This window comes from Ovis canadensis, chromosome 3, assembly GCF_042477335.2.
Source record: "Ovis canadensis isolate MfBH-ARS-UI-01 breed Bighorn chromosome 3, ARS-UI_OviCan_v2, whole genome shotgun sequence".
Classification (NCBI taxonomy): Eukaryota; Metazoa; Chordata; class Mammalia; order Artiodactyla; family Bovidae; genus Ovis; species Ovis canadensis.
This window is the reverse complement of record NC_091247.1, coordinates 205,825,987-205,847,432: the sequence shown is the minus strand read 5'-3', so window position 1 is coordinate 205,847,432 and position 21,446 is coordinate 205,825,987. Positions and strand designations below refer to the sequence as shown.

At 39.0% G+C, this 21,446-nt stretch overlaps 1 protein-coding gene across 3 annotated transcripts in view; it reads left to right on the top strand.

Annotated features, from left to right (window-relative positions):
* PTPRO (protein tyrosine phosphatase receptor type O) overlaps positions 1–21,446 on the top strand; it is a 275,424-nt gene that overhangs the window by 160,155 nt on the left and 93,823 nt on the right. For all 3 annotated transcript variants that reach the window (XM_069585625.1, XM_069585624.1, XM_069585627.1), the window contains exons 3-7: positions 1,284–1,442; positions 3,217–3,369; positions 5,247–5,690; positions 7,522–7,683; positions 11,579–11,775. In XM_069585625.1, the coding sequence (XP_069441726.1) occupies positions 1,284–1,442; positions 3,217–3,369; positions 5,247–5,690; positions 7,522–7,683; positions 11,579–11,775 (1,115 nt within the window). The remainder of the gene's footprint in view (positions 1–1,283; positions 1,443–3,216; positions 3,370–5,246; positions 5,691–7,521; positions 7,684–11,578; positions 11,776–21,446) is intronic.

The following is a 21,446-nucleotide window of genomic DNA, read 5'->3' as shown; positions in this document are numbered from 1 at the left end:
AAACTTTGAATCAAAATCAGTTTTTTCTATAAGAGTTGATTCGTGCTTTGTTGCTCAGTCGTATCTGACTCTGCAACCCCACAGACTGTGTCGATTGGATTTTTTAGCTGAGAATACTGGAGTGGGTTGCCATCTTCCCCATTCAGGGACTGAACCTATGACCCCTGTACCTCCTGCTTTGCAGGTGGGTTCTTTACCCGCTGAGCCATCAGGGAAGCCAATAAAGAGTTAACTCCATGCCAAATTATTTTAAATATTTTCTTGAATGAAATGCATGCTAGTAAGACTCATTCATTAGTTCCTACTAAAGAGTGAAGGGACTCTGGCATTGTACAAGACTTGGGCTGAAAAGTGGGAATGGAGGAGATTCAGACGTAAAGCAATCAATCTGTTATTTTAAAAATGAGTATTTATTTACAAAGTTTTGTGATATGTTAACAACTCATACAAAATAAAAATCAAACATTTTTAAACTTCTGTAGAAAGGTTGATAAATATCATGAACTATAATTCTCATAATATAGGATGGTTTGCAATCTTATACTTAATATTTTAAAAGTGCTAGGCTCACATGAAGAAATAACTGATTATTAAAACATTTATGCCTGGTCAGAGCCAAAACATATTTTCTATTGTACTCAGTCATGTCCCACTCTTTGTGACCCCATGGACTGTAGCTTGCAAGTCTCCTCTGTCCATGGAATTTTCCAGGCAAGAATATTGGAGCAGGTTGCCATTTCCTCCTCCAGGGAATCTTCTCCACTCAGGAACCCAACAATACAAGTCCTTTGCATCTCCTGCATTGGCAGGTGGATTCTTTACCACTGCACCTGCCTCCCAGAAAGCCTATTTTCTGTTGCTTGTCTGTTATTAATATCAAATTTTCTTGACTTGGGGGAAAAATGAACTAGGAATCTGTAGATACAGATTCCACCATGTCCTAGTTAAATTACCTTTGACAAGTAATTTAAAGTCTCAGTTATCATTATTTTTCTATGTTAAATGATGATATGAATATTTGCTCTTCCTAGATCTTAGGATTGTTGCAAAAGGCAATTGGAAAAATGAATATGAAAGTTTTTTGAAAAGCAGAAATTGCCACATAAAATAATTACTGCTAAGGAGAACAGTCAGCTCAGGAGTACTGAGGAGTTTAGTGTCTTACAGATAATTAAAGTATGTGTAAAATGCTAATAGGTGTCATCCTTGGCACTTCCAAGTATTGATAATGGTATTTTGCTCTTTTCCCAATTCCCCTTTCTCCATTAACTTTCCTTCTGCAGAACCTCTTCCTGTAACCAGTGTTTCAATATATGACTATAAACCTTCTCCTGAAACAGGAGTCCTCTTTGAAATTCATTATCCAGAAAAATATAACGTTTTCACAAGAGTAAACATAAGCTATTGGGAAGGTAAAGACTTCCGGACAATGCTATATAAAGGTAAGAGGCAACAGAAAGAAGAAAAATGATGACTCTTACATTTTACATAATTTCTGCCAAATGGTTTTGCTCTTGCTCTTGCTTTGAAGAAGTCTTATAATTCACTGTTTGATCATAATGAATTAATAAAAATAGTTACTGATGCATGAAAATATTGTTATGAGGAGACTTAAAATGTTTGGTTCATTATTTTAGAGTCATGTGTCATGCATAAACATAAGAAAAACTCAAATTATTATGACTTACATGTTATTCTTGCCAAATAGTATTCCTGCATGTCTGGTGCAGGAAAAAAATTTAAATTTAAATTTAGAAGCACAGCACCTAATCATTTCCTTCTGAGTGCATTAAGGCATTTCCAGACCTGAGAGGTTAGATGGGGGTCTCTCAAAAAGTTTCATTTGGAGATGGTCCAACATTATTCTCGAATGCTTAAGGCAATACTTTTCAGTTCCTTTGTGTGTATTTATCTGTATGACTAGTTAAATGACTGCATTAATATACAAAAATGGGTTTCACTATTTTTACTGGCTTGATTGGAATCTTGTGGTCAGAGAGAGAGAGAAGAGGGTCCAGGGAAATTAAAAATTTCTAAAGAAATCCAGTCAATTCCTCTGAATAAGCTAGAGAGCAGAAGTGGGCCAAGTGGGAGAGGGACAGGGAGAGGACAGAGGACATTCAGTTTTGGGAACTGAACTGGACAGACAAATATTCTCAGGACACAGAGTCACTACATTTATCTGCACCAAGTGTTTCTGGTCTCAAAGTTGATTAGTTGTGAATGAAAACCAGGTAGAGGATACTGACTCAACAACCTATGGCATGATACCCAGAAACATCCCACTTTGACTTGCTGCTTTTATAAACTCCTGAATCTTCCATGGATTTTTTTTTTTTTAATAAGACAATGTTTAAGGCACATGCAGTAACTCTACAGGTTTTTTTTTAAACTTAAAAAAATCAAATAAACAAAAATAGACTCCATAACTGCATTCTTTGTTTTCAGTGAAACCAGATTACCTGAAAATTAGTAATTGGGACCTTGTTTGCTTATTGATCACATGCAAATATAAGTTTATAAATAACTGAAAACCATCACTGACACTTTCGTTGAGCTAAATTCCATGAGTTTAAAAATGTTAACTAGTATGCTCTTTTTTCAAGTTAACTAATTTTTCAAATTATTTTTGGCTTTTCATTCAATAAGTGGTATTTTCAGTTCCTTCCCCTCATTTCTTTCCAACTTGGATTGGGTTTTTAAGTTTATTATTATCTTCCAAAAAAACCATTTTTTAAATAAAATTCAATTTTTAAAATTTTCTTCTTTTTCAGTAAGGTCCCATTTGCCAAATGACAAATCATTTTCTTTTAAAAAAAAATAGGCTATACTTTACAAGTGAGTCTAGTGAAAACATTTCTTGTAAAATTATTTTTTCCTAAGTAATAAATTGGCAAAATACCTTGGGTTCTTACAGTAAATGATTAGCATAAACCTAATCTCTACAATTTCTATATGTTACCATTTCCACTTAATACATCAAATGTTCCTATAATAAAATTTTAATTCCAATTGTATCTAATTCTTGCAGAAAAAGCCTTTGAGTCTAAAAATTTCAATTTTCATCTCTAGCTTTAAATCAAGTTTTTATTACTGACTATACTAGAAGTCACATGAAATATTATTTGACAGATAGTCATAATTGTTCAAAACTTTCTAGAAGTCTGCGATATTTAGAAAACCAAAAATTTAATATAATTGTTTTTTTTTTCTCAGATTTTTTTAAGGGAAAAACAGTGTTTAATCACTGGCTGCCAGGAATATGCTATAGTAATATCACCTTTCAGCTGGTGTCTGAGGCAACTTTTAATAAAAGCACTCTTGTGGAGTACAGTGGTGTCAGTCATGAACCCAAACAGCATAGAACTGGTAAGTCATTTGAAAAATCAAATTTAGTGAAAAAATAATTAAATTATATGTTATTGTTATATATATGTTTTCTGTCATTCTAAGGAAAATTCTGTTCCAGAACTCAGAAAAAGAATACATGTTTCAATAATCTAAAATTAATTTTCTATCAATGTAAAATGAACTGAGCAAAATACTCAATAAAAAATTTAAATGTCAATGAAATCACAGATTTTTAATCTTTGAATAAAATAGCATGTGATATTACCAAAAGGTATAAGTAAGCAACTTAACTGAATCAAGTAGACATCAGTAAATCTACAATATGACATAATAACCATATGGCAGAAGAACAGATGTGAGATGTTCTAGTATAGATTATCTAATTATTAAAAGAAAATATTAGGATTCAGATACACCTAAAACTTGGCGGTGCTTAACTTTAGTATCATCACTAATATGAAGCACAATCATAGGATGGATAGATGGATGAATGGATGGATAGATAGATAGATGGGTGGGAAGGTAAAAGAATGGATGGGTAAAATAAATATACACATGCTAGATACCCATCACCAATACCAATATAACTGACATTTTCCCCAAAAAACATGCTTAAGTATTCGATAAGCATGAGGAATTCATACAAACATTGGAAATGGGTTATAATAGATCACCAACAGACCCTGCCAATCTGAAATTTTAAGATGTCATGATTCTCATTCTTTAGGCCAAAACAAAGAAACTATTTCAGCTAAATATTAATATTTTATTCACCTCACATCAACACCTAAGATTCTACTTGTAGTTTTCATTATTCAAGTAAAGAAGCTAGTTGAACATCTTCTACCTGGGAGATTTTTAAAGTACCGGGAGAGATGAAGACAAAGTTCACTGAAATGGTTTCCTGGCCGCAAAAATGGTAGAGGTACTACTGGCACTCATGGGCTTCCCTGGAGGCTCAATGGTAAAGAATCCACCTGCCAATGCAGGAGACATGGGTTCAATCCCTGGTTCAGGAATATCCCCTGGAGGAGGAAATGGCAACCCACTCCAGTATTCTTGTCTGGGAAATCCCATGGATAGAGGAGTCTGATGGGCTACATCCATGGGATCACAAAGAGTTGGACATGGCTTAGCAACTAAACAGCTATTGGCAATCACACAAGGCAGAATGCAAGAAATAGTATTAAAGACTCAGACACGACTGAAGTGACTGAGCATGTACACACAAAGTCATATAGCAGCATGAAAGAGCAAAAGATTAATTTTTATTAAGAGCTCCTAAGAGGTGAGTGTTGAGCTGCTGTTTGAAAGATACGTAGAATTTGTTGCAGGTAGAGACCACGCAGTGGCCTTCATAATTTTCTACCACTAGAAAAGCATACTTCCATAACTCATAAACTTATTCTGTGGGCATAGTTTTCATTTTGAGAGGTTGAAAGTGAAGCCATATTTGCAACATATGTGTTAAAGTTTCTAAAGGTAATTTCGACAGGCAACTCTCCTAAGTGCAACTATGTCATAGGGAGTATTTTTAGCCTTGATAGCTATAAGACACTATAGCTGCTTTTTTGTAAAAAAAGATCTAGTGACAGAGACTCAGATTTTTAGAAAGGAGATTGTGATAAGCTGAAAAATATGAATGTAACTCTACTTTGGAAATGGTTCAGTCACCACTTCGACTAACATAGTACCATTTAATGTATTTGAAGTGTTAATGTGTGCACATCATGTACAAAATCTTAGATAGACATATACTTGAAATGACACTTGTTCTTGATGTAAAAGGACAATTAAACTCTGTTTTCTGAATCTGCTTTTATGTTTGACTCATTAATAAAGTACTCATTATAATAGTTTAAAAATACGTAAAATGATAATTCTCTTTCTTACAGCTCCTTATCCACCTCGGAATATCTCAGTTCGTATAGTGAACTTGAACAAAAACAACTGGGAAGAAGAGAGCGGCAGTTTCCCAGAGGAATCGTTCATGAGGTCACAAGATACAATGGGAAAGGACAAAGTCTTCCATTTTACAGATGACACTCCTGAAATTCCCTCTGGCAACATTTCTTCTGGTTGGCCTGATTTTAACAGCAGTGATTTCGAAACAACACCGCAGCCATATTGGTGGGACAGTGCATCTGCGACTCCTGAAAGCGAAGATGAATTTGTCACTGTACTTCCCACAGAATACGAAAACAACAGTACACTCAGTGAGACGGAGAAATCGGCATCCAGCTCTTTCTCTTCTTTCCCTGTACAAATGATATTGAGTTGGTTACCACCAAAACCACCCACTGCCTTTGATGGGTTCCATATCCTCATAGAAAGAGAAGGTAAAGTACTAGAAAATCAGAGGACATAAGAAATGGTGCAAAGGTACAGGCAATGGGAACTTTTAAAAATTACATTTAGAAAGAAAGACTGAAGGTAGACAGTTAAGATATAAAGAAAAATGGGAAAGAAAATGAAGAACTTCTTGAATATCCCAAGGCCGAATGAAACCAGAAAACGAAAATGAACAGATTGGGTCAGAACCCAGTTTGGGTAGTTCACACATCGCAAGTATAGGCAATTGTCCACATTTTATTGCTGACATTTCACCTCCCCCAGGCCACTGAGGAAACTTTGAATAGATGTTGAATTAGATTTCTAACCATCACAAATTACAGAATATCCTGGAGAAGTGTTCTGTTTTCCCAGAACACAAATTTGGGAAGCATGCAGCAAAAGAATCTTGCCGACAACATGGCTACTTTCCCTAGAGTAGCGGACCTGGGTCCTGCTTATCAGGCTAGTCTTATTCCCCTCAGGGGGTGCTCCCCTGGAGCCAGCACCACTCACATTTTTCCAAAGAGGGACTGGTAGTAGAATAAAAATACATAGCAACTGGTATTCTCACTCTAGCTGCCATATTATATATATTGTATTCACTTAGCAGCCAAGAGACATTCTTTATATTTAACCTGTTACTTTATGAAAAATAGGGCCATGGCATTCAGTAAATTTGGGTCATGAATCATGTCTGAATTGTTGTTTGGTAGATTTTCATAGTTATTTGTTGTTTGTCTTTTTTTATAATGGCATGATTCATTTTTTGGTCTCCAGTCTAGTAGCTTGAGTGGCAAAAGTTGTCAAGCTGTCAAAATTTGAGATTAAATTGACAGCCTGACTTACATGCTAGGGTATTCAAATCATATAGTCTCATAGATGACATACTGTTTGCCCCTATTTTATCCAATAGAATGAAATACAAGATTTGTGAATTCCTCTATATTGGAGTATAGAGCAACCAACAATACCCAAATATTATATAAAATTGAACTCCTTTGTCATTTACAATTATTTGAGTCAAAAGTCTTAACATCTGCCTGAATTGCCTATATTTTTAAAAAGTTCCCTTAGTCTTTTATTTTTCTGTTCCTTGATATAGTCTCTAGAAAATAAGGTCTTATATCTTAGAATACTTTGTAATGCTTATTTCCATGAAAGTTCAATCATGCTTTTATCTGACTGCAGTGTGTTCTGTTAAAGGCTACTCTGGTCACCAAATGATAAAAAAAAAAAAAAAAAAAACTTCAAATGAAGTAATAAGCAGCAGGAGACGGACCTTTGAAGCAATGTAAAAATCATTTTTACTTTTAAAAGTTCTGGAAGTCAGCCAATGAAGCAAAATATAATGTATCAGAAAATATACCCAGAGGATTATTTCTAACTAGAAAATAATTCAATATACTTTAAGATATTTATGGATATTTAATGTTATCACAAAGAACTTGCACAACATTTGGTACTATTTCTTTTAATTCTTTATATCCAAATGAGAAAGTTGATCATTGCTATCTTCTCCTAACATTATACTTCCGTTTTGTGTGTATCATTTTACTGGCTGACAGTATGTAAGAATGCAATATATATCTATCCATATTTTTATTGATTTGGACACCATATTTTAATTTAGTTATTTTAAAGTACTGTAAGAAAACAATTTGAACTCTTAACCATCTTTTTTCAATAACAATTTTAGTTTGGAGATTTAATTCAACTCAACATAGGGAAAGAGGCAATATAAGAAAATACTTTTAAAAAAAATTAATTGACTTGTCTATAGCCAAGGCTGTTCGAGATATCAATTCATATATATTCTCTTCTTTATATATGATTTAGAAAACTTTACTGAATATTTGACAGTGGACGAAGAAGCACATGAATTTGTTGCAGAACTGAAGGAGCCCGGGAAATATAAGTTATCTGTGACAACCTTTAGTTCCTCAGGATCTTGCGAAACTCGAAACAGTCAGTCAGCAAAATCACTCAGTTTTTATATCAGTAAGTACCAAAGAGATTATTTTGCATTTACAGAGGAGCTAGAACAATGGAGCCGGTGAGATGAATGATGCGTAAGCATCAATTATTCATCAAACCTTAGAGACCCTGAGAATTCTTCAAGGTCATGAGAGGCCCAAATCCATGTGATTTTTGACAGCAGAGAAAATAGATGTATGTTTCATCGTAACAAATTTACCCAGGGATTTAACTTGAGGATTCTTTTTATTATTGAGATAATTGAACATTTGTTAAACTGACTTTTCACACTAGTGGTAACAAACTCTCCAAGGACATGGACAAGTAGTTGAGGAAAGAGGACTTTTGTTTGAAGCCATAATGAAAACTGGTATTTTTGAACTGTGTGAAAAGGCTCATTAGAGTGTTGAGTTTGGGGAGCTTGAAAGAAGCACAGAGATTCAAATGTAGTAAGACCCAGGTGGTCTTTCCAAAAATTAGCACAAACTAAGACAGAGCATGGGACTTCCCTGGTGGCTCAGATAATAAAGAATCCACCTGCAATGCAGAAGACCCAGGTTCAACCCCTGGGTTGGGAAGATCTCCTGGAGAAGGAAATGAGAACCTAATCAAGTATTCTTGCCTGGAAAATCCCAGGGACAGAGGAGCCTGGTGAGCTACAGCCCATGGCGTCCCAAGAAGACAGACATGACTTAAAGACTAAACGACAACAATGAAGCTATAGCATCATGAAAATACCAGTGTCAAGTCTTAGGGCAGCTTCTACTGATTCCATCAAGGATAATAGCAGGCCAATAACTAGCCTCAAAAAGCTACACAAATAGTACACATAGGTAATGTTTTCTGCTAGTCTGACTATGCTTACCAGAAATTTAGAGGCCAAAAATCTGTTTCCTAGCTTATCCGGAGTTAAATGTGCCTCTGATCAGCAGAAAAAAAAAAAAAAAAAAAAACCCAGAAGGCAATGGAAAAAAACTTCATTCCGAGAAGGATGATCACCATATGTTATCTCCTCCTCCAAAGGCAAAATATGACCTTTCATTAAATGACCCTCAAAAAGACAGGCGAGATAAAAAGGAAGAGGGCAGAGGAGAGAAATCAGTTTATTTAGCAGCCAAAAAATGTTGAAAAGACCCTGTATAACAATTTTTCTAAGGAAATCAAAAACGTCACCACTGGTGAAAAGGCTTGAAATATCCACTAGACAAGCAGAAAAAAATATCTGTGATCAGCCTGCACGTCTTTCAGTTACAGATCTTTGGCATGGCATCATTTGAGAATGAAAGCAAAGTTTAGTATTGAGTTCTTCCCATGAGGCTAAAAATGTTTCATTAACCCAGAGATTCCCTTGTCTGCCAGCAGAGACCCACTGCAAGTTCCAGGAAAACTCCCACAACTGTTCAAGCCATTAGCGCTTCCCTGCTCTGAATTTCTACTGTGTTTCATAATGAAGTGAAAGTGTTTGTCAGTCAATCGCATCCAACTCTTTGCGACCCCATGGACTGTAGCCTACCAGCCTCCTCTGTCCATGAGTTTCTCCAGGCAAGGATATGGGAGTGGGTAGCCGTTCTCTTCTCCAGGGGGTCTTCCTGGCCCAGGGATTGAACTCAGGTCTCCTGAATTGCAGGCAGACTCTTTACAGAGCTTATCTCTGAGTGTGATATTTTTCTAGATGGATTTTATTTGCCTACCTCTTGTTTTTTCATGCCACATAATAAAACCCTAAGTTGGGGTTATACTCTTTGCTTATTTATTATTTCTGTTGTACATTCAACAAATGTTTATTGAATCACTTTCTAGTGATAGGCACTTTATTCTTAGAGTATCCAAACTGACCAGAGCTGCTGAGAATGTCAGAATTGCTCACAAATATGATTCTTTTGAAGAGATTCATGTTAATATTCATTTAGGAAAATATACAGTACTAGAAATTTTGCTGTTTCTTTGCCAATAAAATAACCTGTTTAGAGCTTCAGATATTCTGTTCTGCAGTAATGAGTTATTCAGGTGTACTATGTATATACCTTTGATTTTATAAGAATACTGTATTTATGTAGTTTTGAAGGCTTTCCTCAGAGATGAAAATTAAGGTAGAAATTTGCATTAGTCTCCCAAAAGGCTTCTGAAGGGAGCATTGCTATTATCTTCATGTTTAGGTGGAAAAAAAAATACTTAGACACAGAAAGTTTAGCCACTTAGTGTGAGAAAGAGAGTCAGACTCTAGAAATCTTTAGTAGTAGAGTCCATTTCCATGGAGTCTGCAGTGACCTATTACCTTGGGTTGATGATCAGGTCCATCCTATTATAAAGCCATTAAATGAGTGAATTTGTTTTGCCTCCATCCACCTTCTCTCTCTCTGCCTCTACCACCTCAGATCTTCGTAATAGTAATAACACTTCACATTTGATAGCTTTCTAATACATTACAATCTCATTTGATCCCAGCAACAGTCTTGTAAAGTAGACTAATCATATGGCATCTTGATGAGTTAACACAAAGCCCTGACCCAGGAGATAGGCATCCTAGGTTGTCTCTCAATACTCACTCTGTGACACTGGGCAGGTCATTCACATCTCTGGGCCCTAGTTTCCCCATCAATAACCCACATTGGAACTCTAAAGTCCTTTCCAATCCTAACGTTCTATGATTTGTCCATTGACCGATGCAGTGACTGAGATTCAGAGAAGTCATTTGCCCAACGTTGTATCGCTAATAATGAGCAAAACTGAGTTTGGGGCCAACTTTCCTGTTTCCAGATTCATCCTTCTCACAGTTTCATAGTGCTCCAGGAAGTTTCACACAGGGGTTAAGAGCATGGATTTTGAAACCAGACTTCTTGTGTGTGAATCCCAGCTCTACTTATTCTATCTCTGCCTCTGTTTCCTCATCTGAAACTGAAACCAATCCAATACTTATCTCATAAGTTTAGTTAAGAAAATTAAAGAATTAAAATATGTAAACATAAATAAGCTTAAAAGAGCCTGGCAAACAGTGAGTCCTACATCTCTTTGCCACTGTAATTATTATCATTTATATTATTTTTATTTTCTTTGCCTCATTTCCCATGAGCTTGAGACTGCCCTCCCCAGCAGAGTCACTTATTCCTCCCCTTTTCCTGGGCTCCAGGAATACAGCTTCTTATTGAGAGAACTGAGGAATGTAACCTAAGCAAATAAAAGAAGTTGCACATTTGCATTTTAACAGGGACTTTCAGGAGATAATAATCACCTTACCGTTTCTTGGGTCTTCACTATGTGTCAGGCACTGTGCTAATAACCACTTTGGAAATTTAAGAGAACAAAGCTAATGGCGGGCGCTTTTAGGGAGAAAGTTTATAATGAGGATCCCACCGTGTCCTCAAATTATCACCCAGGTTTCCACCAGCTTCTATAATTGAGCCTGTCTGTTGCCTATTTCTTCTCTAAGGGAGTCACACTCTGCCTCTTTGATCCTCCTGTCACCGAATTTAAAATTTTCTTTGCAGGATTGCAGTGGAGGCTAATTTGAATCTCAACATAATTATTTCTAGAGCCCAAAGATCCTAACAGCAGAGGAATCACAAGCGCTCATGAAACCACCCTGCCACACACACTCTTTGTTAAAAGAGAGCTAAATTCTCTCTGGTGGAGAAGTTACCAGAATAATCTCAGAGGCATGTAATAAGTGAAGTGGAGCTTCCGTCTCTCAGTAGAATTGGTTTCATTGCTGCCACCAGGCTGTTGCTTAGGTCGATGGGGAGGTCACCCAGTGGAGACCGTAGCTAAGCAGAGGAGGTGAAGACTTGCTGCCAATCTGGCTGCCAGTCTGACTTGGAATGTCTTTGTAAGGGCAAAAGGAAAACAGCATGGTTTTTAAAACTATAGTCTATCTCAACCCGCTCAGCCTGAAACCTCCTCTGTGCTCTGGTTTGACATCCAGGTCCTTCAGGAGAATGGATTGAAGAACTCACAGAGAAACCCCAGCACGTGAGTGTCCACGTTCTAAGCTCAACCACTGCCTTGATGTCCTGGACGTCTCCCCAAGAGAACTACAACGGCACCATAGTGTCTGTGGTGTCACTCACCTGCCAGAAACAAAAGGAGAGCCAGAGGCTGGAAAAGCAGTACTGCACTCAGGTAAAGGAGAGGAAGGGCCGTCGGGCTCACGCACCTCCTGCAGCCCAGCCTCGCAGGAGATGCCAGGGTGCCACCGTGGCAAGCAGCCGTGCCAAGGTCTCTCTGGTGCATAAGGATACAGGAGCCAGGAAGTCAGTGCACAGGGTCTGCAATCACAGTCACCTTCCTTTCCTCTCTTAGAACTACCGTCTTCCTTTTACTTCCATTCCTCATTCAAGAACATATCCTGAGCACCTGTGATGTGCTGGGTACTAAAGGAGATGGTGGGAATCTAGACAATTTGTATACATCCTGCTCTTGCTGAGTTTACAGTCTAGAGAGAACAATAGTAAGAACACATGCTATTACTGCAGAGTATAAGACCTAGGCTAAAAGTAAGTGATGGTGTGGCTCTATGAATTCACAGAAAGAAGGGCATGAATAAATATGGATTGGGGCAAAAGGATTTGAAAACTGATCAGAAGAACTTTACCTTCTAGGGGAGGAGACAGGAAGCAGAAGGTTTAGGGGAGATTTGGTTTACTTGGTGCAGATTTTTTACTATTTCCATTTTTCCTTGTTGTCTTAACTATAAAGGTAATACATGCTCACTGAAAAAAAAAACAATTAAAAAATTTCAGGTACATAAAGTGAAAAACAATCCCTCACTAATATAAATGAAGACTTTTAAGGGATAAATAGCAGTTAGCTGAGTGAAAGGGGTAGGTGGGGCAGGTGGAGAAACCTGGGAATCTGTAGTTCTGGGCGTGGCTACCAAAATGAACTGCCATGCCCAGTCATCAGTTCTGAATGAAACCACCAACCTGGGCATCTAAGCAGACTTTGCTCTCAGATGCCCTGAATACATCCACTGGAAGCCTGCAGCTCAGTCCTATTTTCCTAAACCTGGTTTTACTTTTTTTTTTTTTTTTCATAAGATCAAAGAAACTGATTCTTAGTGTCTTACAAACACAATACTTTTTAAATTGGAGTGTAACTGCTTCAATGTTGTGTTAGTTAATGCTGTACAATGAACTGAATCAGCTATATGTATACATATAGCTCTTCCCTCTTAAAGCTCCCTCCACCCCCTCCCCCACACCCCACCCCTCTGGGTCATCACAGAGCATCCAGCTGAGATCCCTGTGCTATACAGCTGCTTCCCACTAGTCGTCTGTTTAGCATATGGCAGTGTCTATAGCAGCAGCAGCAGCAGCAGTGTATACATGTCAGTGCTGTTCTCTCAGTTCCTCCCACTCTCCCCACCCCATGTCCACACATCCATCCCCTGCTTCTGCTTCTCTATTCCTGACCTGCAAACAGGCTCATCTGTACCATCTCCCTAAATTCCATATGTATGCATTAACATACATTCTTTCAAACACAACCCTTTCTTGCTTAAAGGCAAAAATAGTTTAATTATTAATTTATGTGGAGTATGCTGGAAAGATAATAGGCACTCAAAACAGGTGTTTGCTGTGTGGAAGCTATTTGGAGTGTTTCCATTTATTCCACGAAAATCAGGCATTTAGTGTAATTCAAAGGGTGAGGAATTTTAAATTAAGAGGGTGAATTCAGGAATCATGGCCTTTGGAGCTCTCACAAACCCTAGAGAGCTGAGATAAACCCAGCATGAAGATGAGGCTACCCTCTTGCCTTGAATTAAAGAGTAAACACGCTAAACAGATTAACTAGTCATCACAGCTCACTGTGCAGTTTATTAGCTTCCTCCCCTGATTGTACCCAGCACGACTGACTCTTCACATTGATAGAAAATGTGTTGTGCTCCAGAACATGACTAGAACTTGACTGTTCTCAGGTATGATTTTTCTTCTTCCCTCCAATGTATAAGTTACATGTCTTATACACAGAAGTGTTAGTGTTAGTCGCTCAGTTCAGTTCAGTTTAGTCGTGTCCAACTGTTTGCGACCCCATGGACTGCAGCATGCCAGGCCTCCCTGTCCATCACCAACTCCTGGAGGTCACCCAAACTCATGTCCATTGAGTCGGTGATGCCATCCATCCATCTCATGTCTGTCGTCCCCTTCTCCTCCTGCTCTCAATCTTTCCCAGCATCAGGGTCTTTTCCAGTGAGTCAGCTCTTCCCATCAAGTGGCCAAAGTGTTGGAGTTTCAGCTACATCAGTCCTTCCAATGAACACCCAGGACTGATCTCCTTTAGGATGGACCGGTTGGATCTCCTTGCAGTCCATGGGACTCTCAAGAGTCTTCTCCAACACAATAGTTCAAAAACATCAATTCTGCAGCACTTCTTCTTTATAGTCTAACTCTCACATCCATACATGACCTCTGGAAAAACCATAGCCTTGACTAGATGGACATTTGTTGACACAGTAATGTCTCTGCTTTTGAATATGCTGTCTAGGTTGCTCATAACGTTCCTTCCAAGGAGTAACCGTCTTTTAATTTCATGGCTTCAATCACCATCTGCAGTGATTTTGGAGTCCAAAAAAATAAATTCTGCCACTGTTTCCACTGTTTCCCCATCTGTTTGCCATGAAGTGATGGGACCAGATCCCATGGTCTTTGTTTTCTTAATCTTGAGCTTTAAGCCAACTTTTTCACTCTTCTCTTTTACTTCCTTCAAGAGGCTCTCTAGTTCTTCTTCACTTTCTGCCATAAGGGTGGTGTCATCTGAGGTTATTGATATTTCTCCCGGCAATCTTAATTCCAGCTTGTGCTTCTTCCAGCCCAGTGTTTCTCATGATGTACTCTGCATGTAAGTTAAATAAGCAGAGTGACAATATACAGCCTTGACATACTCCTTTTCCTGTTTGGAACAAGTTTGTTGTTCCATGTCTAGTTCTAACTGTTGCTTCCCGACCTGCCTCCAGATTTCTCAGGAAGCAGCTCAGGTGGTCTGGTATTCCAATCTCTTTCAGAATTTTCCACAGTTTATTGTGATCCACACAGTCAAAGGCTTTGGCATAGTCAATAAAGCAGAAATAAATATTTTTCTGGAAGTCTCTTGTTTTTTCAGTGATCCAGTGGATGTTGGCAATTTGATCTCTGGTTCCTCTGCCTTTTCTAAAACCAGCTTGACCATCTGGAAGTTCACAGTTCATGTATTGCTGAAGCCTGGCTTAGAGAATTTTGAGCATTACTTTGCTAGCGTGTGAGATAAGTGCAATTGTGTGGTAGTTTGAGCATTCTTTAGCATTGCCTTTCTTTGGATTTGGAATGAAAACTGACCTTTTCCAGTCCTGTGGCCACTGCTGAGTTTTCCAAATTTGCTGGCATATTGAGTGCAGCACTTTCACAGCATCATCTTTCAGAATTGGAAAGAGCTCAACTGGAATTCCATCACCTCCACTAGCTTTGTTCGTAGTGATGCTTTCTAAGGCCCACTTGACTTCACATTCGAGGATGTCTGGCTCTAGGTGAGTGATCACACCATCGTGATTATCTGGGTCATGAAGATCTCTTTTGTACAGTTCTTCCGTGTATTCTTGCCACCTCTTCTTAATGTCTTCTGCTTCTGTTAGGTCCATACCATTTCTGTCCTTTATCGAGCCCATCTTTGCATGAAATGTTCCCTTGGTATCTCTAATTTTCTTGAAGAGATCTCTAGTCTTTCCCATTCTGTTCTTTTCCTCTATTTCTTTGCCTGATCACTGAGAAAGGCTTTCTTATCTCTTCTTGCTATTCTTTGGAACTCTGCATTCAAATGGGTATATCTTTCCTTTTCTCCTTTGCTTTTGGCTTCTCTTCTTTTCACAGCTATTTGTAAGGCCTCCTCAGACAGCCATTTTGCTTTTTTGCATTTCTTTTCCATGGGGATGCTCTTGTTCCCTGTTTCTTGTACTATGTCATGAACCTCTCTCCATAGTTCATCAGGCACCTGTCTATCTGATCTAGTTCCTTCAATCTATTTCTTATTTCTCTCTCAGTTTTGTGCAACTCTTTGTGACCCCATGGACTCTAGCCCACCAGGATCTTCTGTCCATGGGATTTCCCAAGCAAGAATACTGGAGTGGGTTGCCATTTCCTCCTCCATATACATAGAAGCCAAAGGCTAAAAGTGTAAAGAGATATTGTAAATTATATATGAACCAGAAAAGTCTGGTCTAAGTGCTTGCTGACAGTGGCTTCTTTGAAATGCAAACGTGAAACTGTTGAAGATTGTAAGCAAGGAGGGAAAGTAGAGGGCAGAAACTAGACCACTGTTCTGGGTGTTATCTGTTATCGCAAAAGGATTGTGTTAGTATTACATCATTACGTCACCATCATCACACACACACGTATATTTTCAAAGAAAGAAACATCAGTTCAAAAATCTCAAAAACTGGCCTAGAGAGAAATCCAAAATATGCTCTCACCAACCTTGGTCTAGCTTAGGTTCTTTCTTAGAGCAAACATTATCGAGAGGGAAAGAAATTATAACATTTCTTCAGTTCTCTTTTCAGTGGTACAGTGATTATGTTAAATTGAAAATTCAAAATGCAGCTCAAAAATGAGAGTGATTCTAGAGCCAAACACAGATGAATAATTAACCACAATGTTTTATTCTCTCATACTTTCATTCTCCCTACTCTTTCTCTACCATCATCTCATCACCTGTACCACAGGATCACTGCTTTATCGATTATCATCACCCATGAGATTCGGTGCTAGTTCCCCTGCTCCTCCCCACAGTTTCTTTGATTTGTTTTCTAGGAGGTTCTGTGTGAGATGATAGAAATAAGAACAAATTTGATTTGAGCCTTGATTTTATGGAGCTTAAAGTCTAGCCTTTCATGTAGGTATGTTAAAGTAAGGTGAAGTGAAAGTCACTCAGTCATGTCTGACTCTGCAACCCCCACGGACTGTAGCCCACAAGGCTCATCTGTCAAAGGAATTCTGCAGGCAAGAATACCGGAGTGGGTAGCCGTTCCCTTCTCCATGGGACCTTCCTGACTCAGGAATCAAATCCAAGTCTCTTGTGTTGCCGGCAGATTCTTTACCATCTGAGCCACCAGGGAAGCCTCTTGGTACCTCTCAATTTGAATTTGTCCGCATTAAGTATATGTACTTCATGTCTGGTTGCTGTTTTGTGTGAGTTCATATGTGAATATTCATGAGAAAGAGAGTTTTGTAATATATTCCTGCTAACAAACATTGTCAGAGAAGGCAATGGCACCCCACTCCAGTACTCTTGCCTGGAAAATCCCATGGACGGAGGAGCCTGGTGGGCTGCAGTCCATGGGGTCACTAAGAGTCAGACATGACTAAGCGACTTCTCTTTCACTTTTCACTTTCATGCATTGGAGAAGGAAATGGCAACCCACTTCAGTGTTCTTGCCTGGAGAATCCCAGGGATGGGGCAGCCTGGTGGGCTGCCGTCTATGGGGTCACACAGAGTCGGACACGACTGAAGCGACTTAGCAGCAGCAGCAGCAGCAACAAACATTGTAGTTCTATTCACTAATAAGCCTATGTCAATATAGTGAGCATAATAAAGCCAGTGCTCAGAGTCATAAACAGGACTCTCCAAAGACTCACACACAATTAGGAATTTCAGAATAAAGAAGCATCATGTAATATATGGATGTATATTTATTATCTTTTAAAGGCCAGATCCATTCTTTTTTTCAATTTTTATCCTCACACATGGCGTGTGGGATCTTAGTTCTCCACCTAGGGCTCAAACCTGTGTTCCAGCAGTGGAAGCATGGAGTCTTAACCACTGGACCACCAGGGAAATCCCAATGTACATTTGTTTTTACATGTGGTCTGCTTGGTCCATACATGTTTGGTCACAATTTACAGAAGTGTGTAATAACTAAATGACTAAATTGAAAAGAAAAACCAATCAGTTAGTCTGTTAGTGTTACAAATAAGGAAATGATAGAGCTAAGAGGCTGAATATTGAAGGGACCTACCTGCAGTCACACAACTGATTAGTAGCAGAACTGAGACCCCATCTCAAGTGATTTGACTTCCAGGAGAGAACTTTTTCTTGTTCATTACAGATGATACACTAGGGGAAGGTCATCCTCACCGTTCATCCTGATGGAGTCAAGAGTGTTGACTAAAAGAAACTCTAGATTCTAGACTCAAACAGAACTGAGTTTCAGACCTGATTTTAGCAGCTACCAGCTCTGAGTTCCATTCCTTCTAAGTCTTACCATCTGAATCTGTAATAGAAGGAAAACCATATCCTACCTCATAGAGCTGTAATAAAAATAAGAGGACTTGATGCTTAATGCAATGTTTGGAATATAGTAATAGAAAGGTGTGCTAGAAATTAACTTTTATTATAATGCAGACCTAACTGAATACTTTTTGTGTCAAGGGAAGAAGACGAAGAGGTTCTAGAGATTCTCCATAGAAACTGAGTAACTATAATAAGTGTACAGAAAGATGCCATGGAAAGAGGATTCCATAATATACACATAAGACCATTTCTGGGGAATTCCCTTGTGGTCCAGTGGTTAGAATTCCAAGCTTCTACCGCCAGGGCCCAGGTTCAATCCCTGGTTCAGGAACTAAAATCCCAGAAGTCATGTGATTCAGCCAAAGAAAGAGAGAAGACCATTTCAGATTTAAAAGAACTCTCATCTAGTTTAACCTCCTTGCTTATATTTCCTATGCTCTATGGTGTATCTTCAAGGAGATCCAAGCAGTCCATTCTGAAGGAGATCAACCCTGGGATTTCTTTGGAGGGAATGATGCTAAAGCTGAAACTCCAGTACTTTGGCCACCTCATGTGAAGATTTAACTCACTGGAAAAGACTCTGATGCTGGGAGGGACTGGGGGCAGGAGGAGAAGGGGATGACACAGGATGAGATGGCTGGATGGCATCACTGACTCGATGGACATGAGTCTGAGTGAACTCCGGGAGATGGTGATGGACAGGGAGGCCTGGCGTGCTGTGATTCATGGGGTCGCAAAGAGTCGGACATGACTGAGTGACTGAACTGAATTGATGGTGTATCTTTCCTCCATTTCTTTAGCTGAGAAAGGATAGGGCCAGGGCCTAGATGGAAATGCATTGGGCTGGACTGAATTCTCTGGAATGGAGACAAAGCCAGTCAGAAATGAGAGAGAGGAAATACTGGAATGCAAACATAGGGTGAAAATTGAGGGAGAAGTGTGGAGTAATCCTTTAGAGAATGAAACATGCTATTTAGTAAGTAGGGTAATACTACTTGGGGCTCTCCATGTGGCCCTAGTGGTAAAGAACCCACCCGCCCATGAAGGAGAGGTAAGCAACGCAGGCTCAGTCCTTTTGTTGGGAAGATCCCCTGGAGAAAGAAATGACAACCCATTAAACTAATCTTGCCTGGAAAATCTGATGGACAGAGGAGCCAGGCAGGCTATGGTCATAGGGTTGCAAAAGAGTCAGACATGACTGAATTGACTTAACACTAGTATAGGAACATTTCTCCTCCCCACCACTAATCCACCCCGAAGCAGGTCCAGGAAAAAGGAAAAGATATGAATGTATAGAAGTGATGTAGGTGTCTCAGTTAAAGTAGGGGGAAATTAGTATTTATATTAATAATTTGTGACTAAAGTCAAGTGCAATATCATTTGCCCTCTTCTCATTTTTTTTAGTAGTGTGATATGTATACACATTATTGGTTCTTATTTTTTTAAGGCAGTGTAATTTTTCTGGGATGAATTTATTAGGGTAGCATATTTAAGTGGTTATAATTCCAGGAAGTCATTTGAATAATTAGAGTCAACCAGTGCCTAAAATATTATCAAACCAAAGAAACCTTACCATCACCCTGAAACAATCTACACTTTGTGTGTTATTCTAGATATGCTAAATGAAAGCACAGTTAGATGGGCAGGTATGTTCACATGCTTACAGTTCAGTTCAGTTCAGTTCAGTTCAGTTGCTCAGTCGTGTCCGACTCTGCGAGCCCATGAATTGCAACACGCCAAGCCTCCCTGTCCATCACCAACTCCCGGAGTTCACTCAGACTCATGTCCATCGAGTCTGTGATGCCATCCAGCCATCTCATCCTCTGTCGTCCCCTTCTCTTGCCCCTAATCCCTACCAGCATCAGAGTCTTTTCCAATGAGTCAACTCTTCACATGAGGTGGCCAAAGTGCTGGAGTTTCAGCTTTAGCATCATTCCTTCCAAAGAAATCTCAGGGCTGATCTCCTTCAGAATGGACTGCTTGGATCTCCTTGTAGTCCAAGGGACTCTCAAGAGTCTTCTCCAACATCACAGTTCAAAAGTATCAATTCTTTGACACTCAGCTTTCTTCATAGTCCAACGCTCACATCCATACATGACCACTGGGAAAACCATAGCCTTGACTAGACGGACCTTGGCAAAGTAATGTCTCTGCTTTTGAATATGCTATCTGGTTGGTCATAACTTTTCTTCCAAGTGTAAGCGTCTTTTAATTTCATGGCTGCAATCACCATCTGCAGTGATTTTGGAGCCCCCAAAAATAAAGTCTGACACCATTTCCACTACTTCCCCATCTATTTCCCATGAAGTCATGGGACCAGATGCCATGATCTTCATTTTCTGAATGTTGAGCTGTAAGCCAACTTTTTCACTCTCTACTTCCACTTTCATCAAGAGACTTTTTAGTTCCTCTTCACTTTCTGCCATAAGGGTGGTGTCATCTACATATCTGAGGTTATTGGTATTTCTCCTGGCAATCTTAATTGCAGCTGGTGGTTCTTCCAGCCCAGCGTTTCTCATGATGTACTCTGCATGTAAGTTAAATATACAGGGTGACAATATACAGCCTTGGAACCAGTCTGTTGTTCCATGTCTAGTTCTAACTGTTGCTTCCTAACCTGCATACATGTTTATCAAGAGGCAGGTCAGGTGGTCTGGTATTCCAATCTCTTTCAGAATTTTCCACAGTGTATTGTGATCCACATAGTCAAAGGCTTTGGCATAGTCAATAAAGCAGAAATAGATGTTTTTCTGGAACTCTCTTGCTTTTTTGATGATCCAGCGGATGTTGGCAATTTGATCTCTGGTTCCTCTGCCTTTTCTAAACCCAGCTTGAACATCTGGAAGTTCACAGTTCATGTATTGCTGAAGCCTGTCTTGGATAATTTTGAGCATTAACTTACTAGCATGTGAGATGAGTGCAATTGTGTGGTAGTCTGAGCATTCTTTGCCATTCCCTTTCTTTGGGATTGGAATGAAAACTGACCTTTTCCAGTCCTGTGGCCACTGCTGAGTTTTCCAAATTTGCTGGCATATTGAGTGCAGCACTTTCACAGCATCATCTTCAGGATTTGAAATGGCTCAACTGGAATTCCATCACCTCCACTAGCTTTGTTCATAGTGATGCTTTCTAAGGCCCACTTGACTTTAAATTCAGGATTTCTGGCTCTAGGTGAGTGATCACACCATCGTGATTATCTGGGTCATGAAGATCTTTTTTGTACAGTTTTTCTGTGTATTCTTGCCACCTCTTCTTAATATCTTCTGCTTCTGTTAGGTCCAGACCATTTCTGTCCTTTATCGAGCCCATCTTTGCATGAAATGTTCCCTTGGTATCTCTAATTTTCTTGAAGAGATCTCTAGTCTTTCCCATTCTGTTGTTTTCCTCTATTTCTTTGCCTGATCGCTGAAGAAGGCTTTCTTATCTCTCCTTGCTATTCTTTGGAACTCTACATTCAGATGCTCATATCTTTCCTTTTCTCCTTTGCTTTTGGCTTCTCTTCTTTTCACAGCTATTTGTAAGGCCTCCCAAGACAG